Source organism: Squalius cephalus (assembly GCF_949319135.1).
Source record: "Squalius cephalus genome assembly, chromosome: 21".
Lineage (NCBI taxonomy): Eukaryota > Metazoa > Chordata > Actinopteri > Cypriniformes > Leuciscidae > Squalius > Squalius cephalus.
The window spans coordinates 26,400,576-26,413,663 of NC_137142.1; the positions used below are offsets into that span (position 1 = coordinate 26,400,576).

At 36.5% G+C, this 13,088-nt stretch overlaps 1 protein-coding gene across 2 annotated transcripts in view; it reads right to left on the reverse strand.

Annotated features, from left to right (window-relative positions):
- adss2 (adenylosuccinate synthase 2) overlaps positions 1-13,088 on the reverse strand; it is a gene marked incomplete at its 5' end in the record, with an annotated part of 16,504 nt that continues 3,416 nt past the window's right edge. The window contains 13 exons of one of the 2 annotated variants that reach the window (XM_079854586.1): positions 1-1,690; positions 2,221-2,542; positions 5,256-5,405; positions 5,482-5,579; positions 5,666-5,790; positions 7,159-7,313; positions 7,582-7,708; positions 7,877-7,958; positions 8,167-8,274; positions 9,278-9,344; positions 10,717-10,767; positions 10,855-10,923; positions 11,895-11,997. In XM_079854586.1, the coding sequence (XP_079710712.1) occupies positions 2,490-2,542; positions 5,256-5,405; positions 5,482-5,579; positions 5,666-5,790; positions 7,159-7,313; positions 7,582-7,708; positions 7,877-7,958; positions 8,167-8,274; positions 9,278-9,344; positions 10,717-10,767; positions 10,855-10,923; positions 11,895-11,997 (1,188 nt within the window). In that variant the 3' untranslated portion in view covers positions 1-1,690; positions 2,221-2,489. Of the gene's footprint in view, positions 1,824-2,123; positions 2,543-5,255; positions 5,406-5,481; positions 5,580-5,665; positions 5,791-7,158; positions 7,314-7,581; positions 7,709-7,876; positions 7,959-8,166; positions 8,275-9,277; positions 9,345-10,716; positions 10,768-10,854; positions 10,924-11,894; positions 11,998-13,088 lie in introns of both variants that reach the window. The other variant, XM_079854587.1, reaches the window with a different exon arrangement.

Below are 13,088 nucleotides of genomic sequence, written 5' to 3' on the forward strand. Positions count from 1 at the left end.
TTTCTGACTATATTACTTTATTAACTGAAGTGTCTTTACAGTTGTCTTCCAAGTTAAATTACAAAGTGAGCAAATCCCAGTAGATGAACATGCACGCCCATCTGTATCCATCACCAGCAAAGTGTACAATAACAGTAAATTCAAGAGAATATGGCTTTGTGTTCTGTATATTATACATACATACATACATACATACATACATGAAAATCCAATCAGCAGCAACACAACACAGAAATCAAGGGTTTCAAAAACAGAAAAACATGTTAATGTGCAAACATACTGTTGCTGAATGTTTCGCGCCGGCTAGATTTGGTTTGTTCAGAGGAAATGGTGTGATATAATACAAGATAACTGATGTGAAATAGATGCTAGTGAACAATTAACAGGTTATATCATTTATTCAGCAGCTGTGAGCAACAGAAAATGCAAAGGATCAAACCACCATCAATCTGAAAAAGAAAGAGTTATCATTCTGGGTTATTTACAAAGGCTCTTTTTATCACAGCATTCATTTATCCATTAAGATACTACTTTGGATGCATGTACACTTTTGGCAAATGGCAATGACACTAATGCCCTCAAAAAGCTAAAATATTGAATCAATTAAAATCCATAAAAGCTCAATCAGAGTAGGTTTCAAGTTTCATTGTTCATCTGTATTAACAAGGCACACTTTATTCTACATTACTTGTTTATTGGAAGGTGCAGTACTGAAGGTGAGACGAAACAGAATACAGAAGTAACTCTGGGTTTATGAAACAGTCGTATTTAAACAGACAAGCTCTAGTGACTCTTACATTCGACTGTTTGGGACACCTCTAACATTCAAAGGTTTATAGATAAATGTACTACTGGAGGTCAGAAAACCAGATGACCTCCTGCAGCAGCTAGCAACCATAGAAGAAGTTTAATCATCAGTGCGTTTTACTGGCTAAACAATTGTACGTCCTGAGGTGGCGTCTATAAATGTCTATACTTTGACAATATATTCTGAAAGGCATCAGTATCCTGATATCTCAGTACTGATAATTAAAGTGGCTTTGATATGCCTGTGGCATAAAGTTGTACAGTTGAACAATAAACATCTGAGGACTGTGCAAACGTTTACATACATTCAATGGAATCAAGAGCCTAGCCTGTATAATTGTATATCCCTAAACTCTTGCATGTTTCTGTATCTTGAGGCACATTATTACTATTTTTTGGAGCAAATTAAAACCGATTCAAATTTGAAAATGTCTCAATAAGAAGTTTCATTTCTACTGCTTCTACATATTTCTGAATTGTGAAATCACATGACACAAAGATTCACTTTTATGCATCTGGTAAAGAACCATTTAAACTGTCTTTAAAAACTGTATGTTTAAATGAAGTTGACTAGAACAAGTCAATCATACAGTTCATTTAAAACAAGGACAAAATGTGGTAATACACATCGCATAACCATTTTTGTATGATAAAAGAAACGAAAACTTTAAACATGTTTAAGTACTTGTTTTAAAAATGTATATCTAACAACTTCTGATCCCTGACTGTTTTAAGTAGTAGCACATGTACAGCGTATGAACTTAAAGGGTTAGTTCACCCAAAAATGAAAATTCTGTCAGTAATTACTCTCCCTCATGTTGTTCCAACCCCGTAAGACTTTCGTTCATCTTCGGAACACAAATTAAGATATTTTTGATGAAATCTGAGTGCTGAGTGCTGTATAGTCCAAGTGACTCCAGTGGCTCAATCTTAAGTTTATAAAGCGACAAGAATACTTTTTGGGCGCAAAAACAAACAAAAATAACGACTTTATTCCACTTTTCATTTCCTTCTCTCTGGGCCTCGAGTCTTTTCACGTAGTGTAATAGCGTAGCGCGTCTGTGTTGCACGTCACCATGTAGGCTCACTATTGGGCGACGCTGGTCATGTGTGTGATACGTGGTGACGTGCAACACAGACGCGCTACGCTATTACACTACGTGAAAAGACTCGAGGCCCAGAGAGAAGGAAATGAAAAGTGGAATAAAGTCGTTATTTTTGTTTGTTTTTGCGCCCAAAAAGTATTCTTGTCGCTTTATAAACTTAAGATTGAGCCACTGGAGTCACTTGGACTATATTAACAATGTCTTTAATACATTTTCTGGGCCAGCAAGTTATAGTGTCCATAACCCTGTGGAGGAGTGAGACAGCACTCAGATTTCATCAAAAATATCTTAATTTGTGAAGATGAACGAAAGTCTTACGGGGTTGGAACAACATGAGGGTGAGTAATTACTGACAGAATTTAAATTTGTGGGTGAACTAACCCTTTAAGATGGAGATACTGAGCTTACAAGGGTTAAAAATACCAGAGGAGAACAGATGAGAAACAGTTACACGATGCCAAAATCTTGGGAAATGTTCTATTTAAACGGGCTGTAAGGCAACTTCCCGTCTCCGGCACCGAGTCCCCGAGTCCAGAGCATAATCCGGCCAGTGCTACATGCAGGCCAAGCAGCCTCTTAAAAGAGCTGGATCATTGATTCCCTTGACTTCCCAACACCAATCCACTTCACTAAAGAAAACATGGAGGAAGTCATATGGATTACTGCAGTCAAACAACCCAATTGCATTGTACAAATTCATACTTTACGTTTACTTGACAACAATGTGCTAAAAATGGAAAGGTTTTTCCTTTCCTTTTTTGAAAAGTTTCACATACAGATAACAACGCTATCAAAACGATCCCCGTTAACACGGATCGCAAAAACTTCTAAAACGCTGCATTATGCAAGCCAGGCCATTTTGTTGTTTTGGTTGTCAAGTACTCACACATACCTATAGACTGAACACGTAATGCGCATGACGTCATCGTTTTCACACATTCACGTTTTTGTAGTTTACACCAACACGATAACGGTATAGTTTTCAAAAACATGCACTTTGAAAAAAAAAAAGTTGTTTATACTTGCAAACTGTCGTGTAAACTTTTTTAGAACCCTTTTTTTAAATACTTTGGTCACTTTTTCAAAACTCTTCTCACAGATATCATAACAGCAGTCTATGTGAGCTAAACTGTAGATTATTTATCACTGCTTTGGCACAAAATGCTTTCAAATTGCATGAATTGTTTTACAATTACATTGAACCACCAGCAAAACTACAGTCCAATTTGCACGTTTACATACTCTTTTCAAAACAGTTAAACTTCAGTCCGAAACCTAACATAATACAAAACTGAATAAGACAAAAATTTGCTACATTTCTATAGTAATACCGTACTGAAATATATTCCAAATCCATATTCCAAATTGGCACAGATACTGTATACATTTTGTGGTGTTGTGGTGTTGATTCAAATTTTACAAAAGACAATTTTCTGAACTGAATGGAATCAACACTGAAGTGACTTCAGCAGAATAATGACACTATTGTCTTCTGTGGAGCTGCTTTACAGCAGAATTAAATTAGTCTCATATTTAATAAAATTTGCATCAGTGATCATTATTTTCCTGTTTATCATGTGAAGCTGCTTTGAAACAATCTGTTTTGTATAAGCACTATATATAATGGTGACTTGACTTGTTGATAGTGTTTTAGGGCGTTTTCACACCTGTAGATCATTTAATTTGTTTGGAAACAGGGATTAAAATTGTTATAATGTTACAATTTCTTCTTAGTTCGGTTTGCTTTCACAAGGCAACATGGACCAAAAATTAGTTAAAGGTCCCGTTATATGCCCCTTTTCACAAGATGTAAAATAAGTCTCTGATGTCCCCAGAGTGTGTATGTGAAGTTTCAGCTCAAAATACCCAACAGATCATTTTTTACAGCATGTTTAAATTGACATTTTTTGGGGCTCAGAAAAACGAGCTGTTTCAGTGTGTGCCCTTTAAATGCAAATGAGCTGCTGCTGGACGACACAGGGGGCGGAGCTTCATGAGCTCGCGCTCAGTCTGTCAGGAAAAATTCATCTCACGGAATGATGATAATATCAGAAACTCTCAGTAACGGTGTTCATTTCGAGTCGGACAATAATGCCTACAGAGTCAGAGTGCTGTATAGAGATGAAACAGGTATGGTTTAGTAGTTTAATTACGGTTATTATAACGTATTTGTCATCTGCTTGTAGGCTATGTATCCATTATTTATTAATAGCCTACAAGTCTGCTGTCTGAATGATGATCAAACATATACTGATGAGTTTAATAAAGTTTATTGTACATCACACAAAAGATGAAGCGTCAGTTTTACTTCAGAAAATCACCGTAAGAGCGGAGTAAACACAGTAGCCTAAGTTATAAGAAGTGCGCAAGTAGCCAGTAGAGTTGAGGGAGCATTCCTGTGGGCGGAGGTTAGTCAAGAAATGGTTCTAGTGACATCATTAAAGAAGGAAGTAGAGGGGTGTAGTCCAATCGAGCCGTTTTTTGTAGTCAACTTCTGTTAAATAAAATATCTCGCTTGGCATTGAACTTTGAGCTTTATAATTTTACAGATATTATTTATGCTCTAACAGCAACATTACACACTAACTAAAGTTTGAAACATGGGATCACGCAGAACGGGACCTTTAATATGAGTCAAGTATGAGTAAACTCTACTCTCATTGGTCCCATTTACGTTCCAGGATTCGTGTCATCGCGGTCAACAGTCAGGATGGATAGACGACAGATCTGATTGTGGCTTTCTTTTTCTGTATTTTTCTGTGTTTTGGACAGTTGTTCTGAAATATGTTCGTCGACCAAATTTCAATAAGGCATTTCACATCATCTTTCACGATTCATTTTGAGAGGCATTAGAAAAACAAACATTGCTGCTTTTCATGCAACATCTATCCCATCATGTATTGTGATACAGCCTGGTTCTTTGGTCTGTTGGGTCGGATTGCTTTCTCACCACAAGCGAACCGCTCCAGAGTTCGTTTGCAATCATGCCGAGACCGCCTTGCTCAGGAGATCTCGGACCGATTATTTTTGGTGCGGATCCGAGCACGATTGCTATGTTCACATATGCCTAAACGAACCGAAAAACGCACCATGTTCCGAAAACAAATGCTCCAAATGAGCCAGGTGTGAAAACCCCCTTAGATCAGTGAGAGTGTTTGTTGCGTGACAATCTTTGCTAGAGTTATGGAAAAATTACTTGATTTGAGACACTGTACATGTCTCAAAATATACTGTTTTGGTAGTTTTAGTGCATTTTGAATGTGAAATGAACTGCAGTGCCAAGCTGAACTTTTAAAAAAGTGACTTCTGAGAAATGTGTCCTAGCGATGGTAAAAGTCTTACCAGGCACACACAACTGATCTTCAATGTAGCAGACATATTTTTTTGCATTTTCTGGAAGCTCATCAAAGGTCCTGACAGCAGACGTGTCTGTATTCCAGCCTGGCAGAGTCTCATACTGGACTTCAACCTTCTGTAGCACTTCTTGGTTTGCTGGGGAAAATGTATGATATTTAACTACACTAGATTTGATCAAATCTGTATGTGATGTGAAAAATGTGCTGCTTACCTGGGAAATGTGGGATGGTTTCACCATCTAATTTGTATGCCACACAAACGTTGATCTCAGGAAGCACATCTAAGATGTCTAGTTTGGTGAGAGCTATGCTAGAGGGGCATATAGAGAGATGCATATAAGAAAACTGTATTTTATAGAACACAAATAAAAACAAAAAACATCACTGAACACTCACGCTGTGAAGCCATTAATCATGTGGGCATATTTGATAAGCACCAGATCCAGCCAACCACATCTCCTTTTGCGACCTGTGGTCACGCCCACTTCCTTGCCTCTCGTCTGTAAGAGCTCTCCAGTTTCCTATGAACAAGTACAGTATGACTAAAATGCAACATTTAATTATTTTGTGTATTTGTGTGTAAAGAAGTTAAACAGTAAAGCTTTTAAAAGGTTCCATTAGTTAACGCTAGTTATTTTATTAACTAATATTAACTAGCAATGAGCAATAATTTTTTTTTAACAGTATTTATTTATCTTTAACATTAATTCATAAAAATACAACTGTTCATTGTTAGTTCGTGTTAGCTTAGGTCCATTAAATAATATTAATAAATACAATTTGATTTTAATATTGCATTAGTAAATGTTGAAATTAAAATTAATTGTGTTAAAAATGGTGTTACCATTTTAATAATTTTATCATTTCAATTTCATATTTATTTTTAGGGTGACCCTGTAACATTCTTTTCAGTGACTACAGAAGAAAAATGTATTTAAAGTAATATTTATTAATGTGCACTGTCTCTGCTAAATACACAAAAAGCTATATGCAAAAATAATAAAATGTTAAAATGCTAAATTGATCTATTGTATTGACAATTATTTGACAGTTTGAATTATGAAGTCTACAAAAATGTTGACCCTTCCCTAACCCCTTAACCCACCCTTAAACCTAACCATACCACTAGTCATGTCCCTAACCTCACCCATAATCCACCTCAATGGCAGCTAAAGTGATTTGCAATGCAAAATAAGTACATTGTACCCAACAGTTATAGACAAGACACACAATATAAAGTCATATATTTCATTAGAGAGTATATTACATGTCTATCCCATGGCTTTATGATTTTATTAATTTCCATTGTAGAATTTTTCCATGACCTTGTGAACCTTGCTATTATTTATAAGCACATATTAAGTCATTGTAATGAAATGTAATAAGGAACAGGATATCATAAATGTCAGTCACACTTTAGTTTGGGGAACACATTCATTATTAACTACGACTTTTGCCTCAATGAACCACTAATTTACTGCTTAATAGTTAGTAAGTTAGTTGTTGTAGTGGTTAATTTTAGGTATGAAGTAGGTTTAAGAGATGTAGAATATGGTCATGCAGAATAATGCATTAATATGTGCTTTATAAGTACTAATAAACAGCCAATATGCAAGCTAAAAAGCAACTAATTAATAGCGAGAATTGGTCCCCAAACCAAAGTGTTACCTAAATGTCTCATTCATAATATATTCATTGTCATGTGTAGCATTATAGATTACTGACTGCTTTTCCTCCGGACTCATTATTCCTGTTTAAAACTTTAAAACAATAATTGTGCTCGAGTAAAGTCAGAAAAACACTCATAACACTTGAATGCAAGGGAATATGAACAGTAGTGAGAGTTCATTAAGTATCCAAACACTGCAGGAAATAAAAGAGCTGCTTACGTTGCTCAGTTCAGTAGGGAAAGCCCCAATCCCAACTCTCGTGGTGTAGGCTTTGACTACTCCATAGACTTCACCAACGTTCTGGGGTGGCATGCCCAGACCCGTACACACCCCTCCCACAGTGCAGTTTGAGGAAGTCACGAAAGGATATGTCCCTAAAAAAAGAGCATCGTGTCAGTGAAATGGGTAACACTTTATTTCGATGGTCCACTTTAGACATTCTACTAACTATAAGTAACTTTACAACTACATGTCAACTAGATCTCATCAGAGTATTAGTAGACTGTCTGCTTAACATCTGCTAACACTTTATTTTGATGCTCTGCCAACAGACATTCAACTGACAATAAGTGACTTTGCAACTACTTGTTGCATAATCTTACGTTACAAATGGCTGTGTGTTTCGGTGTATCCATTACTCACCAAAGTCAATGTCCAGCAAGGCAGCATTGGCACCTTCCACCAGGATTTTTTTTGGAGGTCCATGCAGCGCCTCATACATGAAGAAGACTCCATCTCTCACCATGTGCTTTATCCTATCTACATATGTCTGGAAAAAAGGTCAATGTCAGAAAGAGTGTCATAACCGATATGATACTGATATGTTGTGCATCTCTACCTCCTTTACAATAATCTGAACTCTTAACTCGTATCCTATAAGTCCTATAAAAACTTAACCAACAGTATTAACTGGTGTGAACTGGACTAAACTTCTCACCTTGAGTTTCGCAAGTTCCCCATCCACATCGATCTCCAGTGAAGGGTACATAGACTTATACTGCGAGGCCAAATTTTTAAATCTGTGAAAAGAGACATGAGACTGCTCAGTTTACACGGTGATAGGCTAGCAGTGTGATCAGTTGCTCTTCCATTGTTTCTGGTATGGATTAAGAACTGGATTAAGTGTTTTTACAGTGAGTTACAGTTTAACACCGTCTATGGAATGTGACATGAATGGGTAAAACAGTTGAGTTGTCAATTTCAGTTGACAGGTAAGCACACCCATACCTCTCTGAGAAATCCTTAAAGTCAGCCAGAAGGTCACATATCCTCAGGCCACTGCGAGCCGCTTTTGCTGAATACACGGGGCCGATTCCCTTCTTAGTTGTACCCAAACTAGATGGTGAAACAAAAACAAGGTGAGACTCATGAGTGATATTCATGTGCATTAGATAGATAAGACTGTCTTTCCATGTTGGGTGTATGTGTATGCTTTAAAACAGGGGTCTGCGACCTTTTCAGGGACCCCTAAGTGGATAGAGACACAGAGCAGGGACACTCTGTTACATTCAGGGTTTCTGCAGGTTTTATGAAGGTAAATTTAAGACATTTTAAGACCATGATAAAAAGACTTTATTCAAGATAAAGTTTTCAACATTGATAATAATAAGAAATGTTTCTTGAGCAGAAAATCAGCACATTAGAATGATTTATGAAGGATCATGTGATACTGAAAACAGGAGAAATGATGCTGAAAATTCAGCTTTGTCATCACAGGAATACATTAATAATGTCATAAAATGTCACAATATTACTGTTTTTACTTTATTTTCGATTTCAAAAGGTAACAGCTTTTCTAAAGGGTTCTCTTCATGTTAACAAATTGAATGTAAGAGTAAGAGACTATTTTCTTCTTATGATTCTTGCATTAGAAGACATTGAGTGAATCATTATTGATGTACATTTTAATTTAAGTCTACATGTTTTAATGTAAGAGGGACTATGAAATATTCTGCTGAACTTGAAGATAACTTGTGCTTGTCAGGGAAAATCCACATTAACTAACATCACATTGATATAAATGTGCCAGATTTAGCCAATATTATATTTAATATTAAATATTAGATGGTATTAAGATTGAAAAATATTTTAAAACATAATTATTTAATTTTAAATTTATAATTACATATAATTTATTTCACATAAAAAAAAAAACATAGGAACGTCTCATTTGTCCATTATGAAACAAATGCAAAAATACATATAAACCAGTCAGCTACTAACATCAACCAGAGAAGTCTCAACTACATCTCTCAAAGCAGTTTTTCTTTTGTTATGAACTCTTGTCATAACATGTTGCTAGCGTGTTGTATGCGTGTGCATAAAGCAGGGTTTTTACTTTTTGCCAGCTTGCTGTTGCCTCTCCTGTTCCTGGACTCCATCCACAGCTTGATGGAAATCAAACACTAGAGGCAGGAGAGTGTATACATTACAGTGAGACAGAGCACTACTGTGCTGGAACTCATCTCTCGGAGCTCTGAGTCTGAACCCAACATGCCAAAGCAGGTCACCATAACAACACTTGTGTTGACTACAATGGATCCCAGTGTCCTTTCATTATAACGGCTCCTGCTGAGAATCTTGAATTACAACAATACACTAAAGGCATAATAATTCAAACACACCATTAATTTAACTGGATATGCTATTCTATTAAGTTTTAAAGGACTCTTTGATTATGTGACATTTGAGAGCGGTATCTGCCCAATTCAAATCCCCAAAACTATAAACAAAATAACAAACACAAAAAAGCAGGAGAGTAAAAATGTATTGAAGAATCAAATAAAATTTCAACGCATTAATTAGAGAATTTTAACGGTGTTAAAGATTTGGGTTTAGCTTTAGGCTTTCATTACATCTTTTTTTTTTCTTTCAGAAATATTTCACAGTGCAGAGTGTGTTATAAATGGTTTGTATATGTAAAGAAGACGATATGCAAATATTATGATAATCTCATGGACATCAGTTACACTTTCAATGTGGAGATAAACGGTGGCTTTCGAAATGTAAACTTAAATTTCTTGATCAAGTACGACCAACCAACCAACATTTTTGTTGTTCAAAATCCAAAACCCCCAATGTACTTCATGTACATAAACGCATTCATTTGGCTTAAGTTACATACACTACCATTCAAAAGTTTGGGATCATTCAGATTGATCTTTTCTATTCATCAAAGTACACTCTCAGAAGAAAAGGTACAAAAGATGTCACAGAGGCACATTTGAAATATAAAACCGTTATTTTAAATTGCAATCAATTTCACAATATTACAGTTTTCACTGTATTTTGAGCAAATAAATGCAGCCAATGAACATAAGTATGGCGCCCCTAAAGGAACATGGTGGTGGGTGGGGGGGGTGGGGGGGGGGGGGGAATTTATCGCAAATGTTTGCGTTTCCCAGAGTAAAGCAAAAGATTTTGTGAGGGAACCCAAAGTTTCTTGGGAGAATGCAAGAGCATTGTAATTTTTCCCCCTCCCATCTCATATAGTTTCCATCACCATGTCCCTTTAGGGGCTCTGTACACAAGAGACTTCTTTCAAAAAACAAACTTTTGAATGATAGTGCAAGTGTATTCAGCACATATTTATAAATAACTATGAATACAAAATAATCAAATCATATTCTGACCAAATTGCATGATCACATTATTTAGTAATGACACTGTAATCAAATCAAATTGTTTACGACCCTACAAAGCCACATTTTGCCTGTAGCTCTGTATGTAATTCAGGGATCTGATAGTGTTTATATATCATGGGAGCCATCAGCCTACCGATGTGTGCACGATCAGAGATGATGAGCCTTTTCTCCCAGCCTTCCAGACCTGCGAGCAAAATCACTGTTAGACTCCTGTCAGAACTCACTGAAACTCAAATATAAAGCACAAGGGCCCAAACAGATAAACACAAACCTTTTCCTTTCCGCAAATTCTTCTCGGCCTCCTCGAAGAGGCCCGGCAGGTGAATGACTACACCATTACCTGTAATCACATCAGTCACATGGTCAAATATCAAGGCTTCCATACTACACTTAACCCTGAGTTAACTGCATCTTTACCCTGGGAAAAAGGCCAGTTTTAACCCTGGAGTGTTAAATAATGTGGTGCTAGAATGTTACAGTGAGTTGTTTAGCAACAGACAACTTACCTCATTAATATTCATGCACAGAAACTTGTTTCTTGTGTCACGCTGTGTTCAGTTTCACTGGCAACACTTCCACAGACGGACATGCAATTATTGTCCAATGAACATTATTAACTTTGTATATATGCAAATAAGAACATTAACCCTTACAAAGGTGGAACAGTTTACCTGTCTCCTGGATGTGTCGTATTAGTGTTTTAAAAAATGAATGTTCAGCCTAGATTTCTTTAGCCACTACAATTGTTACCAAATTCAATTATTGTTGTAATGTTGCTCTCTTGGTTTTGTTATTACACTGTATAATATAGAAAATTAATTTAATAAAACATTAGCAGGCTTTAAAATTGTACAGTGTGACATCTTGAAACTTGGAACAAGAGGTTAAGAATTACCCTGGATCTTAAAAGCCCAAATGTGTCATTTTAGGAGTTGGAATGGACAGGAAAGGTAGGAATACTGGCAAGAAATATTAAACCTGTACAAGCTGAGTATGCTTGCATTAAGTGGTAAAGTGCTTTGTACAAGGAACATCAAGCATTTCCTATAGATCATACTAATATACGGTGCTGACATATGAATCAGAAGGCCAGAACACAATAGTGGCCATTAGCTAAATTGGATCTTTGCAAATAAACTGCATTGAATGCACTCAGCTATATTAGTCTGGATAAGCTGGCCAGCATCCAGACACTCTAAGAGGAGAGGGTGGCATCCTCAAAGTAAGGACCACCAATACAGATCTTCATGCTGTATTGGTTGCATACAAGCCACTCTACACAAAAAGAGGGGGGTAATTTGACATACTCACCAATGAAGGCAGTGGCCTTAGGGTTGATAATCCCACTGGGTAGAAGGTGGAAATCATATTCCACTGAATCAACCACAACCGTGTGTCCTGCATTGTTGCCCCCCTACAGGAGAGAAGAACACAAAGACTTTTCAATCCTTGAGAAGAAATAATACAAATTTGGGATAGTTCACCCCTAAAATGTAAGTTCTGTCATCATTTAGTACCCTCATGTCATTCCAGAACATCTTAACTTAATTTCTTCTGAAGAACATCTTCTGAAACTTTTTGTTCCACAAAAGAAAGCAAGCTTTTGGTTGAACTATCAATATAGCTAACATCAAGCATTATATGGTATGGTACAGACATGCTTAGACAAGCAGTTGTGAAATGGAAAATTTGAAGCATGTAAACACTGATTTTGGTTGTTGGGTTGGGTGTGGATTTAATGTGAGAATAATGTAGCTCTACTGCTCCATTAGACAAAATACAAGAAGGAATTCAGACGCACACATTCCAGTCATTCACTTCCAGTTCTGCAGAGTTTCAGTTGTTTCTTTTTTTATTTATTTGAATTGTCATTACTAGATTCCATCCTAGTTGAACTTGACACATGACTAAAGAGCAGGGAAACCATAGATTACAGAGCACACTTGGTATGCCAACTGCTGTAACCATCCTTAAGAATCATCAAGAGTCCTCACATTTGTCGGTTTTCAACATGGCGTCAATCAGCTCGTGTCTGAGGGAGTTCCCACAAAGTGTGCTCAATAAATCAGTCTTTAATCCAGCAAGGAACAGTGCAGAGCTATTTCTGGACAGGTCTCATTTGACCAGTTTAGTAGTGCATGTGTGTGGATGCCTCTCCTTTTCAGATCCATTTACGATGTTCTCATACCCATGGTGACCAAAAGCGTTGCTTGCTTTAGCATTACTATTATAGACTCCTATTACAAGGTTGCTTTTAATCTTTACAAGTTTAAACTTCTAAAGCACAGATTGAACCGATACATCATATTGTTATTAGCAGCATGCAGACACTTTAGAAACTTTAGAAGCATTGGATTCATGTAATGAATGTGGTGCTTCTGTAAGCAAAATCCCAGCATAAAGGATTAATCTGTTCTATATTGTAAAAAGTGTAATAAACAGGTTTAACAGTTATTTATGCAATTAGAGTGAACAAACATTCATAATCCATTTTTTCATAATTTC